The 22767-nt window shown below is 35.9% G+C and overlaps 5 protein-coding genes across 5 annotated transcripts; 2 read left to right on the top strand and 3 right to left on the bottom strand.

Moving 5' to 3' along the window:
- Positions 1-97: 97 nt before the first annotated feature.
- On the bottom strand, positions 98-1172 carry LOC104789920 (putative NAD(P)H dehydrogenase subunit CRR3, chloroplastic). The gene is made up of 3 exons (XM_010515584.3): positions 748-1172; positions 519-655; positions 98-403 (listed from the first exon to the last, which is right to left on the bottom strand). Exons 1-3 carry the CDS (start codon positions 1005-1007, stop codon positions 279-281), a joined length of 522 nt encoding a protein of 173 aa, XP_010513886.1. The 5' UTR covers positions 1008-1172; the 3' UTR covers positions 98-278.
- Positions 1173-1362: 190 nt separating this feature from the next.
- LOC104789919 (uncharacterized) lies at positions 1363-2331 on the top strand. Its single transcript, XM_010515582.3, has one exon. It carries the CDS (start codon positions 1611-1613, stop codon positions 2184-2186), a length of 576 nt encoding a protein of 191 aa, XP_010513884.1. The 5' UTR covers positions 1363-1610; the 3' UTR covers positions 2187-2331.
- An 11356-nt stretch (positions 2332-13687) lies between these two features.
- Positions 13688-17827, bottom strand: LOC104789921 (putative clathrin assembly protein At2g01600). The gene is made up of 15 exons (XM_010515585.3): positions 17176-17827; positions 16994-17063; positions 16785-16882; positions 16558-16696; positions 16310-16437; positions 16117-16209; positions 15965-16015; positions 15751-15816; positions 15597-15662; positions 15430-15510; positions 15257-15337; positions 14978-15154; positions 14799-14877; positions 14586-14701; positions 13688-14253 (listed from the first exon to the last, which is right to left on the bottom strand). Exons 1-15 carry the CDS (start codon positions 17263-17265, stop codon positions 13867-13869), a joined length of 1722 nt encoding a protein of 573 aa, XP_010513887.1. The 5' UTR covers positions 17266-17827; the 3' UTR covers positions 13688-13866.
- A 432-nt stretch (positions 17828-18259) lies between these two features.
- On the bottom strand, positions 18260-19334 carry LOC147942080 (putative NAD(P)H dehydrogenase subunit CRR3, chloroplastic). The gene is made up of 3 exons (XM_087455616.1): positions 18910-19334; positions 18681-18817; positions 18260-18565 (listed from the first exon to the last, which is right to left on the bottom strand). The coding sequence occupies exons 1-3, from the start codon at positions 19167-19169 to the stop codon at positions 18441-18443; spliced, it is 522 nt and encodes a 173-aa protein (XP_087311742.1). The 5' UTR covers positions 19170-19334; the 3' UTR covers positions 18260-18440.
- A 191-nt stretch (positions 19335-19525) lies between these two features.
- On the top strand, positions 19526-20493 carry LOC147942079 (uncharacterized). The gene has a single exon (XM_087455824.1). The coding sequence runs from the start codon at positions 19773-19775 to the stop codon at positions 20346-20348; it is 576 nt and encodes a 191-aa protein (XP_087311950.1). The 5' UTR covers positions 19526-19772; the 3' UTR covers positions 20349-20493.
- Positions 20494-22767: the final 2274 nt, after the last annotated feature.

The raw sequence follows: 22767 nt of genomic DNA, 5'->3' as shown, positions 1-22767 counted from the left end.
CTAAATTTGGGACTCAAACGTTTACAATCAGTCGAGTTCGCAGCTGCGGACTGGTTTTGAATTTGATAGCGGTGCGGTCACGAGAAGTGAAATGCCATTTTGTAACAACTTTCTATTTATAGCTGAAGCAGATAGCTGGAAGATTATAACTTTCTGTTTATGCATACACCATTTTCTAACCAAGATTTGTAGAAGCTATAAAGATATCTCTATCATATATGATCCATATATCACAGTAAAAGTATAAGTAACGAGACATGGATTGTAGCTAGTAGAATTCACATGATCAAGTCATCAAGTAACGGGAGGCTAAAAGGGAGTTTAATAGCTCCACAAGCTACGAGCAGAGACATAATCCATATGGGAAGAATCCACTGTATTGTAAACATCAATACTGGTTTCCCTGCAACATCAATCAATTACATATTTAAGATTAAGCTAACGCTGTCATATATATGTGGAATTTAGATGTGATGATGAATGATTAGCATGAGATAATCAATATTCAATAAACTAACCGGAGGAACGAAGCTTAGTTTCGGTTCGAGCTACGAAGATTTCGCCAATCTCTCGTAGCTTCTTTTCAAGTTTTCCTTCGAATTTATTAGTATGGCCTAATAGAAGCTCATCAAACACTGTGTTCATATCCATTTCCCTTTCAGACAAGAAAAAAAAAATAACAAAAATCATTAAAATTGCGTAGTTAAGATAATAAGACTACAATCGTACTTAATGACTTGTCTTTACCCTTCGGAATCACGATATGATCCAGAGCCGAACGCTCGCTCGATTTGAGCTATCGAAGGCTTGTTGTCGCCTCGCCGTTGTAGTTTCCGTAATTGCGGGTTTTGATTTCCCATTTGTTTGCTCACTTTGATGAGTTTTGCCGGTTTCTTCGACGGTGATGACGGAGAAGGAAGTGGAGACGGTGAGTCATTAGCTAGAGACGCCATTGGAGACGTTGAAGCTCTGGTGGTGACGGAGAAGATGGTGGATAAGACCGCCATTGCTTCCTCCTCCTCAGTCCTCACTTGTGTGGTTTGAATTTTTTTACTTAAGAGGAGGAAGGTTTCTATATTTCATCCTCTTCACAGCCAATTAAAACTTGAGAACATGCCACGTCAGCTAAGACAAACCTTGTGTTTTGTTTTCTTTCTATTCTTGGTTATGATATTTTTCATGTCTCTTCAAATACGCAACTTCCCTTTCTATAGAAAATTCGATTCAAGTCTAAACCGATTTTTTGAACACGAAAATGATAGTTTACGTGTAAGTTTCGTACAACATTTGTGTTGATTTACATGTGAATTGAGTGAAGATTTGGGTTGCATGAAGAAGCCTTTTTCTAACACAACAAAGGGAGAAGGAGAAAGTGTGTGTGTACCACCTTCCATGACTTAAGAAAAGGATTTAAAATATTCATTTTAAGATACATCAATCATTTTCGGAAAGGCTAATCGTTCTAAACCAAACACCACCCACTCTTAAACTACATTACCAAATCAATTAAAAAGGGAAACCATATTAAGAACACAGCAGAAGAATATATGTGATCCACCACTAGAGAGAAGCTTTGAAGCTATAAAAAAATAAAAAGAGATCCATTAGTAATGGCAGATTCCGACATAGAGACGAGTAGCAACCATAATAGCAACAGCAACACCAGCCATTCAACCGCATCGACCACTAGCGTTCACGTTACAGCCCTCGACGGGATAGTCAGTGCTAATTCTCTCTTCACAGTTGCCGTCTTTGTCGGAATCTCCTTTGACCAACCACAGGATCTCAGCCTCACGGATAGAACCGAGTGCAGTGCAGGACGAGACGTGGAACGTGACCTAGTTGTGTTTGAAGTCATCTCATTTGCCTTCTTCCTCTTCTCCTCCCTCGTGGCTCAAGGGATGAAGCTAGCCATCAACCTTTTGAACAGCAAGGAAACGGACGAAGTGTTTAAAGCAAATATCAATAGTGATGTGCTTCGCTTCGGTGTGGTTGGTGCAGCTGGTGGATCTATCTTGGGCTGTGTATTTCTCCTGTTGTCAATTGTTGATGTTATTCAGCTTCGTATCGGGCTACTCTCTTGCGGCAGTGTGTTGGCGATTCATACCGTGTTGGCGCTTGTTGTCTTGGTCTCTTCTGCTCTCAGTATTTATATCTTCACTGTGTTCTACTCTTTCAGGAAATAATTCATCTTTAAGAACCTGATCACAGTTGTGAAAGTAGCGATATAAGTGTATACATATATGTATCTTGGATAATGTTTAATAACGTAAAGCAAACATATATGTATCGGTTGATAAGATTGTTACCGAGAATGTAAGTTCTGTGAAACTCGGTCATTCTCTTGCGAAACCACAACGTCAGCGCCTTCAGCAAAGCCAAGTCCTTGAATATTGAGTTCATAACTAGAAACCAAAAGATCATACATATGTATCAGCCACATAACGAAGCAATTAAGGCGCAGACAAAGCGCTTCATGATAACACCCAGAGACAGTCTAATATATTGCAAAAACTAAGTTCAAGCATTTGATGAAAAGAGCTCAAAGGTAAAACTAAGTTCTGGAATAGCTCATCTGATCATTAGAGCATGATTACTATTGGGCTAATAACAACTTGTTCAAACTCAATGGAGTTGACGAAAACTCTTGAGATTGAAGGCTTCAAGAAATTAACCAATTCTATCAAAGAAGACAAGCTAATAACTGCATATTAAAGTATGTGGTATACTAGTAACAACTTGATAAGCAGCAACCTAAAAACAGATGGGGGAGGCCAAAAACAGTTCAATTAGGTTAACCTCTGTCAACTGCATATATATATAAATATATATATATATATATATATATATATAATACAAACATAGACAGCAAGATCATAAAAACACAAACACAAAGAATCATACAAAATTTGACAAGACCACAGCAGCATTTGTCACTTGTCAAAAACAGAGCCTGGGACTGGAGAGTTAAAAAAAACCAAAACTATTTCTAAGAGTCCTTTTGTTTCACAATCTTTGGAGCCACTAAGCTTCAACACGAGTATGGCATTTTGGAATCGGAATCCTCAGCTAATAAATAGTACCCTAACTCCAAAAATCCTATATGATCCAGCGATAACCTAAAACTTCACAAACACATTATGAGGTCGCTTAAAGAGTACCTGGTCTAGAAATCGATACGAGATTCAGCGACTTTGTGGAACTCACTCACTGACGCCATTGTCATCGAAGCTCTCTAGTCTCTCTCTCTCGAGCCCCTTTCGATACGAACCCTTTCCTCTGCCGTACTTGAACCCAACCTAAATTACACAATTGCCCTTAGACCTTCGATGGAAGATACGACGGCGTTTTAGTCGTTTAGTAAGACCATCTCCAACTCTAACGATAGCTAAACGACGTCGATTACTTACTGGCTACATCAGGTCGTCTGTCATAAAGACTGGGCATTATCATTTTCAAATTCAATCCACGTTACACTCCATACATATTATTATATCTGCAAATAGTGTAAGAATATGAGTTGATGTCAACTTGATGACTTGGAATGATGGATGACTATGATCTATTTTTGGTAAATCCGAGCGAATTTTTTGTTCTTTTATTTTTTTTTTAAATACGTTACCAAAACAAGAAGCTACTTAAGTACTTAATCAAATCATGTTTGACTTTCGTGCATCCTTGATTTACTAGAAAATTAGTAAATAGTAGTATGGTAATATAAGTATATAATGGTAACCATCCCTTTGACGTTAAACATTAGATTATTGATTTCCTTTTCCCAAAAAATATTAAACTGGATTTTAAGCATAAAGCATTTGAAGTTTAAACTAATTGATGTTACGACCAAAAAAATAAAACTCTAGTTGATGTTAGTATCTCTATCTCGTGTAAAGCTTGAAAAATAACCGTCGAGCTAGTGACTAGCCTTTAGGGTGTTTTTTTATGAATTTAACTTTACAAGATCCTATGAATTTCCATTTCTACACCATCAGCTATAGCTGCAAACGTTACATAGAGCTGCGAGGAACCATATAGTGCTCATGAGTTTAGAATCTCTGAAATATATAAAAGACTTTTTTTGTGAAAGAAATTTAAAGATGAGAGAAGAATCTATATATAATAACAATCCGAATAAATGCGACCAACAGTTGTGTTTTCGTACATTTTAGACATTTTCCAAAAAATCGTGATGGTTCATTAAAACTGTTATTTATGAAAAGTTACAACTGTTCACTATAGAATTGTATTTATTGGGACATTCATATCTTTTGAATTATATATATATATATATATATATTTGTTTGTTTGAACTGTTTTCATTTTTTTGCAACGACACAAAACAATATAAATTTTCAATCTCAACAGTTTTTACAGCTTTCTAAATTATTCTCTAGCATTTATTCTTTTAAAAGTAAAGAAAATCCTCCAATTCTTGATTTAACAAAATATTTTTGGAATGATTAATCTAATTTACAACTTTTAGTTAATTTTAAATATAAAAATTGTTAGAGTTTTTTTCCAACAGTTAGATGGATTATATAGTGAGTTTTTGAATTTGAACTTTTCAATATGGTAATAAAGATGTCTTCTATTTAAAAGCAGTTTATATGGATTATTAGGTACAATGAAGTGCATAGAGTTGCGATTTTTCGTAGTACGTTTACGTAAATTTTTTGTTTTTATATGCTTTTTAAAAAATTCAAACGGTTGTATATGTTCATTATAGAGTTGTATATTTTCACTATATTTTATTAATATTTTTTCATCACAACTTTCATTCTAATAGGTATACGACGTCATTGGTGTGTGTCTATTTAAATAGTCATGTCTTCTGAACTCTCTTTATATTTGTCTCTTCATCAGTAACCAACAAGTTCGTTGAAACAAATTTTTCATTTTATGTTAAATCTAAATAATTGAATATTAATATATAATATTCAATGTTATTCTATAATCTAACTAAAATTTTAGAAATGATTATAGCAATAAAAAAATTTAATACAACTTACTATAGAATTTATAGTTGCGTCTATTTATCGTAACTTTTCATTAAAACAATATTTTAATATTTAATATTTAAAAGTAATAATAACAATCTTAATAAATGAGAATAACAGTCGCGACTTTTTCAGTATTTTTTTGTGAAAAAAAAAATTATTTATTTTTTCTAACTCAAACAGTTGTATCTGTTCATTGTAGAGTTATGTCTTTTTGCACTATATTTTATTCATATTTTCTCATCACAATTTTTTCGTTCTAATAGGTATGTCTATTTAAATAGTCATGTCTTTTGAACTTTCTATATTATTGTCTCTTCATCAATAATTACCAAATCATAGTTCGTTGCGAATTTCTATAATATAATATTTAATATCTAATATTAAATGTTATACTATAATCTAACTAAAATTTTAGAAATGATTATAGCAATATAGAAATTTAATAAAACTTACTTTAGAATTTACAGTTGCGTCTAATTATCATAACTTATCCTTAAAAACTATTTTAATATTTAACATTTATTTTACCATGTTTTTGAAAGTTTTATATTTTAATTTCAATATTTCTTTGATATAGTTTCACTCTTATTAAATATATTTTTAATTATAATTATTTGATAAAAATTTCATTTACTCATTACAACCATTAGTTCAATATTCTCAGTTAAGATCACTTTGTCATTATGATTTTTTTTAATTGTAGCTATTTACCATAATTCTTCATAAAATATCTTATATATTTATAATACTTTAGAAAATGTTTTTTTGCAAATTTACGTCTATTCTATATAATGTTTTTTGTTTATAAGTTTTCATTTTGATGGTTGTGCTTTTAGTAACAGTTTCTGTTTAATGTTTATATATTCAAACTATTCTATTACATTCAAATGATTTCATAATTTCAAATTTCAAATTTATTAACTTTTTCTAAAATACTTCCCCCGCGACATCGCGGGGGGTCTGAGTCCTATTATTTGTTAATGGTAATCTGCGTTTTATGAACTAGAGCAGCTAAGTTAAAAATAAATTCTCAGAATCGTCACTACAAGAAAACACTACGTTTTCCTACGAATTTAATTTGGAAGGAATATTTTCCTTCGAAAATCCTTCTAATTGTTGACGGAAAAAAATTTTCGTAGGAAATATGAAAGAATGTTCCTACAAAATCATACATGAGAAAAGGGAAGGTTATTTCCTTCGAAAATTCGTAGGCAATTAATTTTGGAGGAAAATTCGTAGGAACATCGAAAGCATATTAAAGGATTATTAGTGGAAGGAATTCAGAAAGACTATTACCTTCGATTTTCCTACGCATATTTTTACGAAGGTAAAGTGGAAGGAAATATGAAGGAAAACATATAGTATCCTTTCAATTTCTTACGAATTTAATTTTCGAAGGTAAATTCGTAGGATAAGGTGAAGAAGGATTGTGATAAGATCAATTGGGATAATAGGATATTGACGGCATGAAAAAACAAGACCAAGTGGGCAATCAATTGGGATGGTGGTTGGAATAGGAATTTTTTGGTAGGCAAGTGGAAGGAAAGGGGAAGGACATTGATAATATATTTCCTATATAAACCACTCACTGCCTATCTAAAATTCTACACATCTTAAACATTCTCGATCCTAGCTTTTATTTTTTTTTTCAAAAATATGAATAATTTTTGCACGTGGTTGGACAGTGAAAGATATTATTTGAATGGTTCAAATGGTTCATGATGCACATAGAGAAATTTTCCATGAATTTGTAGAAGCTGGAAATAGAGTAGAAGAACCAAATATAGAAGCAAAAAGATTTTACGATATGCTAGATGCATCGAAGAGTCAATTATATGAAGGTTGCAAGGAAGGACATTCTCCTTTATACGCCGCAACTAGGATGATGAATATAAAGATGGACTATAATTTGTCAGAAGATTGTGTAGATGCTTGGGCAGATTTTGTTAAAGATGTTTTGCCAGAAGGCAACATCTCACCAGCTTCATATAATGAAATTGAAAAGCTTGTTTCTGGTCTTGGTTTGCCATATCAGATGATCGATGTATGTATCGACAACTGTATGATTTATTGGCAATCAGACGCAAACTATTTAGCTTGTCGCTTTTGTGGAAAACCTCAGTATCAGAAAACTAGTGGAAGGTCTCGAGTAGCGTTTAAGCGTATGTGATATTTGCCAGTAGCCGATCGGTTGAAAAGATTATATCAAGCAGAGCGGACAGCTGCAGCTATGAGATGGCACCAAAAGCATTCAACCGAAGGCGAGATTGCGCATCCCTCAGAGGCAGAGGCATGGAAACATTTACAGAGCCTTTATCCTAGTTTTGCAGAAGAAAGTAGGAATGTCTACCTTGGATTGTGTACAGATGGTTTCAACCCTTTTGGAAAGCATGGACGGCAATATTCTTTGTGACCAGTTATTCTCACACCTTATAATTTACCTCCGTCTTTGTGCATGAAGAGAGAGTTTCTATTTCTGTCTATCCTTGTTCCTGGTCCAGAACACCCAAAGAGATCTCTTGATGTCTTCTTACAACCTTTGATTCATGAGCTACAGGTTCTATGGGAGCACGGAGTTCAAGCGTATGATGTCTCATGGCAGCAAAATTTTACGATGTGTGCGGTGCTAATGTGGACTATTAGCGATTTTCCAGCATATGACATGTTATCAGGATGGACAACACATAGGCGATTATCATGCTCGTACTGTCAAGATAATACAGATGCATTTCAGTTAAAACATGGAAAGAAGACAAGTTGGTTTGTCTGTCACAAACGTTTCCTACATGGGTCACATCCTTACCGCCGTAACAAAAAAATGTTCAAGAAAAATCGAGTAGTTTCAGATGGTCCACCGCCTGAGCCAGATGGTGAAAATATATTGATGCAACTTAGGGATTTTGGAGTGGAAAAGACAACATATTGCGGAGGGAGTGTGCATAATCCAATAGATGGTTATGGAGAGTTTCCCAATTGGCACAAACATCGTATTTTTTGGGAGTTGCCTTATTGGAAACATCTTTTGTTGAGACGCAATCTAGATGTCATGCACATTGAGAAGAATGTGTTCGATAACTTGATGAATACAATTTTAAATGTTCCAGGGAAGTCAAAAGACAATGTGAAATCGAGACTAGACTTGCCTTCAATATGCAATCGGCCTCATTTACATGTATTACCAAGTGGAAGAGGTCCAATCCCAAGATTCAGATTAGATGGAGATGCTAAGGATGCATTTTTTTGGTGGATTATTCGGAAAGTAAAATTTCCTGATGGATATGCTTCCAACCTATGAAACTGTGTTGACAACCAAGAAGGTAGATTATCAGGGATGAAAAGTCATGATTGTCATGTATTTATGCAACGGTTACTACCTTTTGCATTTGTCAACCTCCTTCCCAAGAACGAACATGAAGCTATCGCAGGTAATCTTATTTTCTTTTTATATTAATTTTTTTGTTAAAACATGTATATATACATATCTTGATGTATAGATTTTTTCATAAAGCAGGAATTAGTGCTTTTTTCAGAGACCTTTGTACAAGATCACTTACGCCAGCTGGTATTTGACAATTATCTGACAACATACCTGTTCTTATATGTAATCTAGAAAAAATATTTCCCCGTCTTTCTTCGATGTAATGGAACATCTTCCAATACATCTTCCCAGAGAGGCGGAACTGGGGGCCCTGTTCAGTATAGGTGGATGTACCCATTCGAAAGATTCATGTTTCACTTGAAAAAGAAGGTGAAGAATTTAAGCAAAGTGGAAGGTTCTATTATTGCTCAAAGCATCAACGAAGAAAGATCTAACTTTGCTGCCCACTACTTTCCACCAAGTGTTCAAACAAAGAGTAGAAAACCAAGCTGTTACGATGATGATGGAGAAAAACCACATTACATAACCCAAGTTTCAGATATAACTTTGCTGTCCACTACTTTATTACTAAATTAAAATGGAAATTTTAATTTTTTTTTTGTGATAGAAATATTACTAAAAAAAAAAAAGACAATTTTGTGAATTGGGCTTTCAAGGAAACCAATTTTGTAATGGGGTTTAGCCAAAATCGATTTTTGATAATGGGCTTTAACAAAAATAATTGGTTTGTTAATGGGCTATATGCCTACATCGAACAAACACGATTTCAGTAAAAACCCTAGATACTCTTCAAAGTTTTTCACTTATTCACCTCCTAAACAGAGCTGCGTTGTTTCCCTTGCGACTTCGATCCGTGTTGGTATTGTGTTCTTCTGATGGACGCTACTTGCGTGAGCTTCAGTGGATAAAGTCGAGAAATCGTCGTCGACAGGATGTAGATATAGAGATGCTTCTTTTGTACGACCCTTCAAGTGTAAGACGAACCCTGAAGAAGTTCTTCCCAGTCACCCATAGAGAGTGTTGGGAGAAGACGCTTTTGGATGGCTCCGCTTTTGCTTCTAATCAAGGTCCACCACCTGAAGGTCCACCACCTGGAGGAGATCAAGGTACAGGCGGTGGTGGAGGAGGAGCTCAGCAAACTCCAAGTGATGCTCAACAAACTCCAAGTGGTGCTCAGCAAACTCCAACTCCAAGTGGTGCTCAGCGAGGTCGAGGTGGTGGTGGTCGTGGAAAAGGAAAGTATGGTAACAGAAGGACAAGGACAGGGAATAATGATCCAGATCTTTACACCCTCAAGCCTGCAAGCATTGAAGTGTGGCAGGTATCTTAGGCATTTCTTGATTTCTTTTCAGTATTAACCTTTTATAATCACTCACTCATTTATCCTCATTTTAGATGAGTCTTTTTTGTTTAGCTTTCTTAGTATACCAATGATGCTTTTTTGCTTAGCTTTCTTAGTATACCAATTATGCTAGTATCGTTTTCTACAGGGTATTGACAAGCAGTGGTGGTCATCTGCTTGTTCAAAGCAACTAGTTGGTAGACTTGTCTACGGTGCTGAGAACCGACTCCAGTTCCCCGTTGTAAGACTGTTCAACTGGATTGGTCCTAGCAAGGGTGTCCCTCGGGTCTTAGCGTGCTTCAGTAACATGAGTATACAGAGTCATTCCTATTAATCCGAACTGTTTTTCTGGCCTCAGCTTGTTTTTAACATACACTTTTGTTCTATATTCAGAACCTTCTGCGACAGGAGCCTCTCAAGCAGCTTGTGGACTGGGGAGATTCACAGATAACCTTCATCTTGATCGCTGTGATTTTCCATCCATTGCCATTTTCTTTAATTGTAATGCTATCAAAGAAGTTTCATCTGAATTTGCTCACCCGGGATTTTTTAAAGCAGGAATACCCAGAGAGAGCCAATGGGCATATCTTCAGTGTAGGCTACCCAAACAATGATTTGACTGTTGCTCAAATGATGATGACTGAGGTGAGAACAAAAAAATGGTCACTGTTAAGACTCATATTTTTGATATAGTTCCTATAGCACCCTCAAATGTTGCCAAACAAATAATGGACAGGTCTACTCAAAAGTGAGTGGAGAGACAGCTCTAACTCCTGCAGATGTCCCGGTACGCTCTCATTCCATTCCAGCTTGTTGACATTATAGCTACTACTTACGGATATCTTTTTTTTGATTTTTAATTATCTCTTTTAACTCCTGCAGATGTCTCAGGGAACTGCTGGTGTTGGTGTTTCACTGGCTGGACTATTGGGAACTGTGAACCAAAAGACTGGAAGGTACTTGGATAGTTACTTAAATCTTTTACTAATGTATTTATATTTTGGGATTTTTGCCAAAAATGCCACATTTTTTATAAAAGTTTTGGTAAATGCCACATTTGCTTTATCTTTCTAAAAATGCCACATTTTTACTGTTTACATGTGATTAAAGACGAAAATACCCTTATATGAAAGAGAGTGATTGTTGTGGACGAGATCTGATGGACAAGTTGTTAGAGTAAGTCATAAACTTGTCCACGAAATCATTTTTACAACTTGTCTACGAGAATTATATTAACGAAGTTGTCCACAAGTTCAAATTAGTTATCCATATTATTAAACATAAGTTGTCTATGAAAGATAATTAGACAAAAAGAGTAAAGTGTCGTGATGGTGGACCAAAAAAAGATGGTGGAGCAAAAGAAGATATGGAGAATGATGAACTAAAAGAGGGTGATGGACCAAAAAAAGGTGATGGACCAAAAGAGTATGATGTGGATGAGGGTGGACAAAAAGATGATGTGGATGAGGGTGGGCCAAAAGATGATGTGTAGGATTGGGTTTCTCGTCGACATCCTTCTCCATATCATCTTGTCCATCATCCACATCTTGTACATCATTCGCATCTTGTCCATCATTCGCTTTTTGTCCATCATCCACATCTTGTTCATCATTCGCATCTTGTCTATCATCCACATATTGTCTATCATCTGCATCTTGTTGATCATGGACATCTTGTCCATCATTCACATCTTGTCCATCATTCACCTCTTGTCCATCATCCTTATTTTGTCTATCATCCGCATCTTGTCCATCATCCGCATCTTGTCCATCATCTGTATCTTGTCTATCAGCAGCATAATGTTCATCGAGAGGCATTTATGTCTTTTTATGTAAAGGTTGTGGCATTGTGGAAAAGAAAGAAAAAAAATGGCATTTTGACTAAATTTTTTACTGTTCATGGTATTTTTGTTAATTAACTCTTATATTTTTGCATCTAACCTTCTTCTCATCTTCACTTTGTATTTTTCTTTTATAACTTTCAGTGCAGGGCTCGGTTTAACTAAGATGTCAGTACAGACAATTCCAAGAATGGCAGGCATCAGGGAGATTGACGCCACAAAAACCTTTTACCTGATAGATAAAGATGTAAGTTTCTGTTTTCCCTATTTTTCTTCATCCGAAACGGTGTGTCTTGCTTGATAATAAATAGTTAAGCTTGCGTAGTTCCATAGGTCAGTTGACTTTGAAAGTGTCATATTATTGTCATTTTTAGAGCTTTCTTTTGGATGTTATTTTAATCTATCGTCTAAGAGCTTACCTAGAAAACGTACGTTTTAAAAGTTATTCAATAGCCATTGTTTTTTTGCATCGGTCAATATATTGTTTTCTCATCTGTTTTTGTCACATAAGATCGTGCTCTTTTGAATCATTTAATGAAAACAACTGATTTGGACTTCAGCCTTAGCCTTAGTGACTTGACTTCTTGCAATCTTAATCTTTGACTTACTGTTCTTTACTGATTAAAGTGGGAAGGACTGCCGGATTGCGAGAACACGTGGGAGATATTGAAGCATATGGTTAACCAATTTCCGAGTTCCCACCTTGTGTCTTCTTTACGTGGCTAGAGTAAACCATTAGACAAAAAGGAACGAAGACTCTAGAGCAGCCAGAGTCTCTCTTCTATCTTTAATGATAAATAAGGCTTGTTGTAGTTCTACTTAAGACTCTTGTGTCGTTTTTATGATGTTTGCTAGAGTGCGTGGAACAGCACTACAAAGGGGTTTGTCCCAACTTAGCAGCGTAATCAACTAATGAATTGATAACTTTCCTGTTCTCTATCCTATCTTTCTCTATCCTTCATTTTATCTCATTTCCTTCTTACTACCCAAAACATTTTTCACACTTGTATATTTCGTTGTAGCATTTTAACTTAACTAGCATTAATCTTACGAATAATTCGTCATAAGTTACAAAATCTAGTTATCCTCTCTGCGGGGAACCTCTAATAAAATCTAATTGATCTCCTTCACATTTTTTATCTTGTGTGCTTTTTAAAATTGCCCACTATGGAAAAAGATGGTTTGTTCTCATATTACAAAGCCATTCCTAGTCAAAAATACAAAAAGTTGGAGTGACGAGAAGACACTTCGAGGACTCCAAAGCAAAAAAAAAAAAAAAAAAAAAAAAAACCCTTTTCAAGAGTTTTCTCGCAAGTTTAGTGATCAAGGGATTATGTGTATGCAACTTCACAAAGATTGCTGCGACTTTGATGCTTCCCACAGCTGCACTTTTTTACGCTAATACCATGGCCTTTCTTTCCCCTGAACCAACACAACGCCCACCAAATATTCAGACCACAATCCATTATGAGTGTATTTATGTGGTAAATTGTTTATCAGAAAGATGGTTCTATAAACAAGCTCATCAAGTACCACAAGTATCTCAACCTCATCAAGTACCACAAGGATCACCAGCTCATCAAAAACAACAAGGATCTCAATCTCATCAAGTACCTAAACCTTAAACCCTAAACTCTAAATCTTTAACCCTTAACCTTTAACCCTAAAACTTAAACTTTTAAACCCTTAACCCTAAACCTTAAACCCTAAATCAATCCTAAACCCTAAACCTTTAACCCTAAACCTTTAACCCTAAACCCTTAACCCTTAACCCTTAACCCTAAACCCTTAACCCTAAACCCTAAACCTTTAAGCCTAAACCTTTAACCCTTAACCCTAAACCCTAAATCAACCCTAAACCCTAAACCTTTAACCCTAAACCCTTAACCCTTAACCCTAAACCCTAAACCTTTAAGCCTAAACCTTTAACCCTAAACCCTTAACCCTAAACCTTTAACCCTAAACCTTTAACCCTAAACCCTAAACCTTTAACCAGCACTGACTCTAACTCGATCTTCCATATCCATCCATCATCCGGTACGTCGATCCCACACATCTCCAAACAGAATCGCGGGACATACAAAATCCGATCACTGAACAGACTATCCATAACATGGGGAGGGGGGTTTATTTAACTCATATATGCATATATATATATATATATCGTAGACATTTTTATATTTCTACAAATAATAAAAAACAGAGATCATCAAAACCAATCATGTGGTTCTATTACTCACAAAATAAACCATTTCCCTCCAACCAAAACCAATCAAAGATACATACGTGAATAGAGAAAACATGATCACAGGAGGCCAGTGCTGTGGAATGGGTTGTTATGTTGGTTTACCGCAAAATCACCATAACCCGTGGTATTTGGCTGCTGTGACACCGGCTTTCCCGGGAATTCCCCGAAATTTCCAAATGGATTACTATTGTTGGTAGGAGGAGGGTTGGACTGATGCTGATACGTTGGCTGGGGCTGATGCTGATACGTCGGCTGGTACGCACCAAAGGGGTTGTTCACCGCTGGCTGCTGCTGAGGTGGGGGAGTTGTGCCATTGAACGACGCAAATGGGTCATGGGACGCAAAAGGATTGGGAGCTGGTGCACCGTACGCTGGGCGTTGGGAAGCTATGTAGGCTCCATCATCGTATAGACTGCTAAGTGTAAGCGTGTCTAACCCTCCAGCCTAAAACATTTTTATTGCACAAATTATATGGTTTTTTCAACATAAGCCTACAGCCTTACACACTAACCAGTAACCTAGAACAACAATGAACTTCCTTCCCATCCTCACGGTTCATTTTTTTTTTTTTGTCAACAATGAAGTTCCTTGTCTCAAGGTTACAATTTCGATAATACATTGCATGTGATGACTCTTTCATTACTAGTTTGTTAATAACATGGTTCCTAGTCTAAGGATTTATAAATTGGGCTACCAACTACTAACTGGCGTTAATTTGTGTGATCTACTGTTTGAATCATATGGCATTATGAATAACAAAAGGAAATAATACTTACCAATTTCCTCTCGGTCGCTGCAGAGATATCTCTGCTGGGTGCCGTCACCAAAGCAAGCTCCCATCCTGTAGGATCGTAATCATTTGCTTGACCAAAACGAGGCGTTGAAGGATTAACTGGAAATAGAGAGAACAGAAATGCGTTACGAAATGAAAAAAGAAAATACAGTAACACTCTCTCCAGACTGGCAGATGGTCTAACAAGAAAGCTTACCATCAGTTGAAATAATGGCTAAAGCAAGTGCATTTTGGTCTTCGATCACAGATGCATCAGGAGTACCACTGTTCAGACCCTGTGGTCAAAGTTGAACAAAGAGAACTTGAGACATAAAAATCACAGTAGAAACCAAAATTGATACTAAAATTATTAAGTAATCATCATAGAATTTTCACCAGTAGATCATCAGTATCAATGAAGATCTGAGTGTTGGCTGAAGGAGGAGGCGGGGGAGAAGGTTCTGTCTCTTCAGAAGCAACAACGACATCCTCTGAAGGTAACATTTCACGTTCTTCATGCGACGGTTCAGTATCTTCGGCAGTCAGTCCATCATCCGGCCTATACGTTAGAAGCTGAATGTAGAAAACTCCGTTAGCACATAAGACAAAGAAAAAGAAAGAAGGCCAAAAGACCAAAAATATTGGATCATTAATATGGGAAATAGGCATAGATACCAGTGGTTCCGCTGGGACATCAACAACTCGTGGTGCTTCTTTAATATACTCCTCCATTGTTGTCAGAAAAGATTGTGGAGGCTGAGAAAATAACATAAAATAATGTATTAAGTAATAGAAACAAGCAATGGCTGTCAACTAACTTTATCAGAAGTTATCTCATTCGGTAGTACCTCTCTAAGAACAGGAAACTGAAAATTCCTCGCAAGTTCCAATCCTTTGCAGGCTTCATAGAAATCAGAAAGGCTTCGTGCCTGAAAAAAAAAAATTTATCCCTTTGTTATACAAAAAAGTGTGACAAGTGAATATATATATCAACAAAAACAGTCCAACAACACACCTGCTGACCCGCACGCTTGTATATTTCGAGGGAATTGATGGCTTCATGTTTTGGCATTTCAAAGAACTGTAATACATATATACAAAGTAAGCAAGGAAAAAGGAAAGCAGATAGAGAGACATGATAGCTATGATGATAGACAAACTAGACCTACCTTGTCAATGAGATTGATAATTCCATCATTGATAGCACAATAGACTTTAAAACTCTCTTTCAACACCTGTCATACGATGAATAAAAAGTTTAGAAAATTTCAAGCGTTGCTTTGCCATATGGAACAGAAAGCTTTTGCAGAGAAAGACATCATCAACTGTGTCCAGTTGTGGAAATGTTAATCCTAGGACGGAGGAAGGATCATTGTTACGTACCAGAGCAAGTGCATATTGTGTAACATGATTGTGGTTAGCAGCGCCTTCTGGCTGAAAAAAAAAAAGAAAACAAAAGGACAAGACAGTTCATTGGTAAGCAAGTGACGCCACAAAATATTAACAATAGAAACAAATAAAAACAGAAATAGTACCCTGCAACCAATGAGACGATATAGAAGCTGCTGCAAAGCTGGCAACTGTTCCAAGAGTTCTTCACCATCTAAATCCCTGGTTCTACTGTACCCCTGGCCATCCGCAATATGCAAAAACGAAACCATCAGAAAAGAAAAGAGGTAGGAACACAAATGAAAAAAGAGAGAGAGAGACTAAAGGAACGATTGATACCTTATCCTGGCCTGGGGTAGATTTAGGAAGACGTTCTGCTTCAGTATCATATTTTAAAACCCTGAAGCATTCAAGCCGTTCCTCGAGGAATAATGCATAAGTACGTACCCAAGCCGAACAATCCCAGGCTGTAACAGAAACAAAAAAAAAAAAGCTTCCAGTTAACCTTAACACTCTCTATTAGGAACAACTTAAGAATATAACACATATACACACAAACGAAGCATAAACACTAAATTTGAGTTTACCAATAGGGCTTGAATCATCCTTGAAGTTAGAAAGTTGCAGAATTCGCCCTCTCTGCGAAAAGTTTAATAGCTCCTCTCTGAACGTTGGATCTCCTTCCCTTAGAAGCCGATGAATAACAATTAGTGTTTTCAGGGCAACCTGTTGTCCAACCAACCCAGTAGAGATCAGTTCATGAACTTAAGCCAAATCACACAATTTCAAGAACTAGTAGGGATCAAATGAGTACCGTCCAATTTCTGGTTTTATGCAAACGGCGAGAAAGGGCGTGAATGCAATAAGCAACATCTGCTCGAGCACGAGTCACTGATGTTGCCGCGAATATTTCTGCAACAACAACAATAGAATACAATCAATCATTCTCAGAGAAGAATTCCCAATTGGAAAAAATCAGATCTAAGGAATTATTCCCAATAATAATAAAAAAAAATAACTCACTTCTGAGATGGCGATCTTTGGGAGGACACTCGACATGATTCGTAGCTTTAACTATGGCAACATCTAATTCCTTAATTCAAGAAACCAAAAACCGAATCCATCAGAGACTGAAAACAAAATCAATAGTTTTAGAGAAGAAGAAGAAGAAAAAAAAAAGAGACAAAATCGGAAAGGGAGCGTACGGCGTAATCGCTGTTGACTCGGACTAAGCCGACTTTGGTGGAGTCTTTTAAGGCTCCATAAGCTTTTCTCCATGACTGAAGCGTTCCCATCGGAAAAAAAAGAGACTCGTTCAGATCTCTCTCTCTCTACGAAACACGGAGATGACGTGTCTCTATCTAGAACCACCTTCTTCGATAGATTATATAATTTTCCCCGAGAAAAGCTCCGGAAAAAATCACGAGAAATCACAGAGAGACTCTAACCGATGACAGAGAGAAAGAAAGAGAAACAAAGTGAAGAAGGCAAATTAAAAAAAAAAAAAAAAAAAAAAAAAAAAAAAAAAAAAAAAGGACGCGAGGTTTTAGACTACTCTTACTTGTTCCGTTTCCATTTTAAATTTCTTTTTCTTTTTTCTTAATTTAAAGTCAATTTATTCAGACTTGATAAAATAAAAATAGAGTCAAATTTTGAATTTTCTCTATGTATGTACGTCTATAGAACTAAATAATTTCTATATTAGTATTTGACTAGACGAAATAAAATATAAGTAAACAAGGCAGGATTTAATTAAATATAATTAATGTAGAAAATCGGAATAATAGGTGTTTGATGAAATGGGGGAATCATAATTAAAGGTCACGCAAAAGCATAAAACGGTAATGATATGTGTATATCTGGAAAAATTCTGACAGTACTAATGACCTAACTTCTACTAATCAATAAAACAATTCGAATCTGCTCCTCTGGATTATCCCATCTGTTATATCAACCTTTTTTTTTTTTAATAAAATCACAAAGCCATGTGTTCTATACTTCTGTATTTAGTATTTCAATAATACATATATATAGTCTAGAGATGCTTAATCTACAGTCTACAGTCTCCAGTCCTCAATTTCTTCAATATAAAAAGAAAATAACATAAGAAATGGCGGTGGAGATTAGATTACAGATGTGATAGAAATGTTGGCCACCTACCACTAACTATCTAAAATGGCCAGCTTCATATTCTAAATTTGGGACTCAAACGTTTACAATCAGTCGAGTTCGCAGCTGCGGACTGGTTTTGAATTTGATAGCGGTGCGGTCACGAGAAGTGAAATGCCATTTTGTAACAACTTTCTATTTATAGCTGAAGCAGATAGCTGGAAGATTATAACTTTCTGTTTATGCATACACCATTTTCTAACCAAGATTTGTAGAAGCTATAAAGATATCTCTATCATATATGATCCATATATCACAGTAAAAGTATAAGTAACGAGACATGGATTGTAGCTAGTAGAATTCACATGATCAAGTCATCAAGTAACGGGAGGCTAAAAGGGAGTTTAATAGCTCCACAAGCTACGAGCAGAGACATAATCCATATGGGAAGAATCCACTGTATTGTAAACATCAATACTGGTTTCCCTGCAACATCAATCAATTACATATTTAAGATTAAGCTAACGCTGTCATATATATGTGGAATTTAGATGTGATGATGAATGATTAGCATGAGATAATCAATATTCAATAAACTAACCGGAGGAACGAAGCTTAGTTTCGGTTCGAGCTACGAAGATTTCGCCAATCTCTCGTAGCTTCTTTTCAAGTTTTCCTTCGAATTTATTAGTATGGCCTAATAGAAGCTCATCAAACACTGTGTTCATATCCATTTCCCTTTCAGACAAGAAAAAAAAAATAACAAAAATCATTAAAATTGCGTAGTTAAGATAATAAGACTACAATCGTACTTAATGACTTGTCTTTACCCTTCGGAATCACGATATGATCCAGAGCCGAACGCTCGCTCGATTTGAGCTATCGAAGGCTTGTTGTCGCCTCGCCGTTGTAGTTTCCGTAATTGCGGGTTTTGATTTCCCATTTGTTTGCTCACTTTGATGAGTTTTGCCGGTTTCTTCGACGGTGATGACGGAGAAGGAAGTGGAGACGGTGAGTCATTAGCTAGAGACGCCATTGGAGACGTTGAAGCTCTGGTGGTGACGGAGAAGATGGTGGATAAGACCGCCATTGCTTCCTCCTCCTCAGTCCTCACTTGTGTGGTTTGAATTTTTTTACTTAAGAGGAGGAAGGTTTCTATATTTCATCCTCTTCACAGCCAATTAAAACTTGAGAACATGCCACGTCAGCTAAGACAAACCTTGTGTTTTGTTTTCTTTCTATTCTTGGTTATGATATTTTTCATGTCTCTTCAAATACGCAACTTCCCTTTCTATAGAAAATTCGATTCAAGTCTAAACCGATTTTTTGAACACGAAAATGATAGTTTACGTGTAAGTTTCGTACAACATTTGTGTTGATTTACATGTGAATTGAGTGAAGATTTGGGTTGCATGAAGAAGCCTTTTTCTAACACAACAAAGGGAGAAGGAGAAAGTGTGTGTGTACCACCTTCCATGACTTAAGAAAAGGATTTAAAATATTCATTTTAAGATACATCAATCATTTTCGGAAAGGCTAATCGTTCTAAACCAAACACCACCCACTCTTAAACTACATTACCAAATCAATTAAAAAGGGAAACCATATTAAGAACACAGCAGAAGAATATATGTGATCCACCACTAGAGAGAAGCTTTGAAGCTATAAAAAAATAAAAAGAGATCCATTAGTAATGGCAGATTCCGACATAGAGACGAGTAGCAACCATAATAGCAACAGCAACACCAGCCATTCAACCGCATCGACCACTAGCGTTCACGTTACAGCCCTCGACGGGATAGTCAGTGCTAATTCTCTCTTCACAGTTGCCGTCTTTGTCGGAATCTCCTTTGACCAACCACAGGATCTCAGCCTCACGGATAGAACCGAGTGCAGTGCAGGACGAGACGTGGAACGTGACCTAGTTGTGTTTGAAGTCATCTCATTTGCCTTCTTCCTCTTCTCCTCCCTCGTGGCTCAAGGGATGAAGCTAGCCATCAACCTTTTGAACAGCAAGGAAACGGACGAAGTGTTTAAAGCAAATATCAATAGTGATGTGCTTCGCTTCGGTGTGGTTGGTGCAGCTGGTGGATCTATCTTGGGCTGTGTATTTCTCCTGTTGTCAATTGTTGATGTTATTCAGCTTCGTATCGGGCTACTCTCTTGCGGCAGTGTGTTGGCGATTCATACCGTGTTGGCGCTTGTTGTCTTGGTCTCTTCTGCTCTCAGTATTTATATCTTCACTGTGTTCTACTCTTTCAGGAAATAATTCATCTTTAAGAACCTGATCACAGTTGTGAAAGTAGCGATATAAGTGTATACATATATGTATCTTGGATAATGTTTAATAACGTAAAGCAAACATATATGTATCGGTTGATAAGATTGTTACCGAGAATGTAAGTTCTGTGAAACTCGGTCATTCTCTTGCGAAACCACAACGTCAGCGCCTTCAGCAAAGCCAAGTCCTTGAATATTGAGTTCATAACTAGAAACCAAAAGATCATACATATGTATCAGCCACATAACGAAGCAATTAAGGCGCAGACAAAGCGCTTCATGATAACACCCAGAGACAGTCTAATATATTGCAAAAACTAAGTTCAAGCATTTGATGAAAAGAGCTCAAAGGTAAAACTAAGTTCTGGAATAGCTCATCTGATCATTAGAGCATGATTACTATTGGGCTAATAACAACTTGTTCAAACTCAATGGAGTTGACGAAAACTCTTGAGATTGAAGGCTTCAAGAAATTAACCAATTCTATCAAAGAAGACAAGCTAATAACTGCATATTAAAGTATGTGGTATACTAGTAACAACTTGATAAGCAGCAACCTAAAAACAGATGGGGGAGGCCAAAAACAGTTCAATTAGGTTAACCTCTGTCAACTGCATATATATATAAATATATATATATATATATATATATATATAATACAAACATAGACAGCAAGATCATAAAAACACAAACACAAAGAATCATACAAAATTTGACAAGACCACAGCAGCATTTGTCACTTGTCAAAAACAGAGCCTGGGACTGGAGAGTTAAAAAAAACCAAAACTATTTCTAAGAGTCCTTTTGTTTCACAATCTTTGGAGCCACTAAGCTTCAACACGAGTATGGCATTTTGGAATCGGAATCCTCAGCTAATAAATAGTACCCTAACTCCAAAAATCCTATATGATCCAGCGATAACCTAAAACTTCACAAACACATTATGAGGTCGCTTAAAGAGTACCTGGTCTAGAAATCGATACGAGATTCAGCGACTTTGTGGAACTCACTCACTGACGCCATTGTCATCGAAGCTCTCTAGTCTCTCTCTCTCGAGCCCCTTTCGATACGAACCCTTTCCTCTGCCGTACTTGAACCCAACCTAAATTACACAATTGCCCTTAGACCTTCGATGGAAGATACGACGGCGTTTTAGTCGTTTAGTAAGACCATCTCCAACTCTAACGATAGCTAAACGACGTCGATTACTTACTGGCTACATCAGGTCGTCTGTCATAAAGACTGGGCATTATCATTTTCAAATTCAATCCACGTTACACTCCATACATATTATTATATCTGCAAATAGTGTAAGAATATGAGTTGATGTCAACTTGATGACTTGGAATGATGGATGACTATGATCTATTTTTGGTAAATCCGAGCGAATTTTTTGTTCTTTTATTTTTTTTTTAAATACGTTACCAAAACAAGAAGCTACTTAAGTACTTAATCAAATCATGTTTGACTTTCGTGCATCCTTGATTTACTAGAAAATTAGTAAATAGTAGTATGGTAATATAAGTATATAATGGTAACCATCCCTTTGACGTTAAACATTAGATTATTGATTTCCTTTTCCCAAAAAATATTAAACTGGATTTTAAGCATAAAGCATTTGAAGTTTAAACTAATTGATGTTACGACCAAAAAAATAAAACTCTAGTTGATGTTAGTATCTCTATCTCGTGTAAAGCTTGAAAAATAACCGTCGAGCTAGTGACTAGCCTTTAGGGTGTTTTTTTATGAATTTAACTTTACAAGATCCTATGAATTTCCATTTCTACACCATCAGCTATAGCTGCAAACGTTACATAGAGCTGCGAGGAACCATATAGTGCTCATGAGTTTAGAATCTCTGAAATATATAAAAGACTTTTTTTGTGAAAGAAATTTAAAGATGAGAGAAGAATCTATATATAATAACAATCCGAATAAATGCGACCAACAGTTGTGTTTTCGTACATTTTAGACATTTTCCAAAAAATCGTGATGGTTCATTAAAACTGTTATTTATGAAAAGTTACAACTGTTCACTATAGAATTGTATTTATTGGGACATTCATATCTTTTGAATTATATATATATATATATATATATATATATTTGTTTGTTTGAACTGTTTTCATTTTTTTGCAACGACACAAAACAATATAAATTTTCAATCTCAACAGTTTTTACAGCTTTCTAAATTATTCTCTAGCATTTATTCTTTTAAAAGTAAAGAAAATCCTCCAATTCTTGATTTAACAAAAGATTTTTGGAATGATTAATCTAATTTACAACTTTTAGTTAATTTTAAATATAAAAATTGTTAGAGTTTTTTTCCAACAGTTAGATGGATTATATAGTGAGTTTTTGAATTTGAACTTTTCAATATGGTAATAAAGATGTCTTCTATTTAAAAG

The sequence above is a fragment of the Camelina sativa genome, chromosome 6, assembly GCF_030686135.1.
Source record: "Camelina sativa cultivar CO46 ecotype springtype chromosome 6, ASM3068613v1".
Taxonomy (NCBI): Eukaryota; Viridiplantae; Streptophyta; class Magnoliopsida; order Brassicales; family Brassicaceae; genus Camelina; species Camelina sativa.
Note: the sequence above shows the minus strand (reverse complement) of the source record. Positions and strands in the feature narration are given on the sequence as shown.

Coding starts and splice junctions, on each gene's coding strand:
- LOC147942080 (XM_087455616.1), bottom strand. CDS start 19,169: ATGGCGGTCTTATCCACCATCTTCTCCGTCACCACCAGAGCTTCAACG. Junction 18,818..18,909: donor TCATATCGTGATTCCGAAGG/GTAAAGACAAGT, acceptor CTTGTCTGAAAG/GGAAATGGATATGAACACAG. Junction 18,566..18,680: donor AACTAAGCTTCGTTCCTCCG/GTTAGTTTATTG, acceptor TTGATGTTGCAG/GGAAACCAGTATTGATGTTT.
- LOC104789919 (XM_010515582.3), top strand. CDS start 1,611: ATGGCAGATTCCGACATAGAGACGAGTAGCAACCATAATAGCAACAGC.
- LOC104789921 (XM_010515585.3), bottom strand. CDS start 17,265: ATGGGAACGCTTCAGTCATGGAGAAAAGCTTATGGAGCCTTAAAAGAC. Junction 17,064..17,175: donor GAGTCAACAGCGATTACGCC/GTACGCTCCCTT, acceptor TCTTGAATTAAG/GAATTAGATGTTGCCATAGT. Junction 15,338..15,429: donor AGTTTCCTGTTCTTAGAGAG/GTACTACCGAAT, acceptor TTATTTTCTCAG/CCTCCACAATCTTTTCTGAC.
- LOC147942079 (XM_087455824.1), top strand. CDS start 19,773: ATGGCAGATTCCGACATAGAGACGAGTAGCAACCATAATAGCAACAGC.
- LOC104789920 (XM_010515584.3), bottom strand. CDS start 1,007: ATGGCGGTCTTATCCACCATCTTCTCCGTCACCACCAGAGCTTCAACG. Junction 656..747: donor TCATATCGTGATTCCGAAGG/GTAAAGACAAGT, acceptor CTTGTCTGAAAG/GGAAATGGATATGAACACAG. Junction 404..518: donor AACTAAGCTTCGTTCCTCCG/GTTAGTTTATTG, acceptor TTGATGTTGCAG/GGAAACCAGTATTGATGTTT.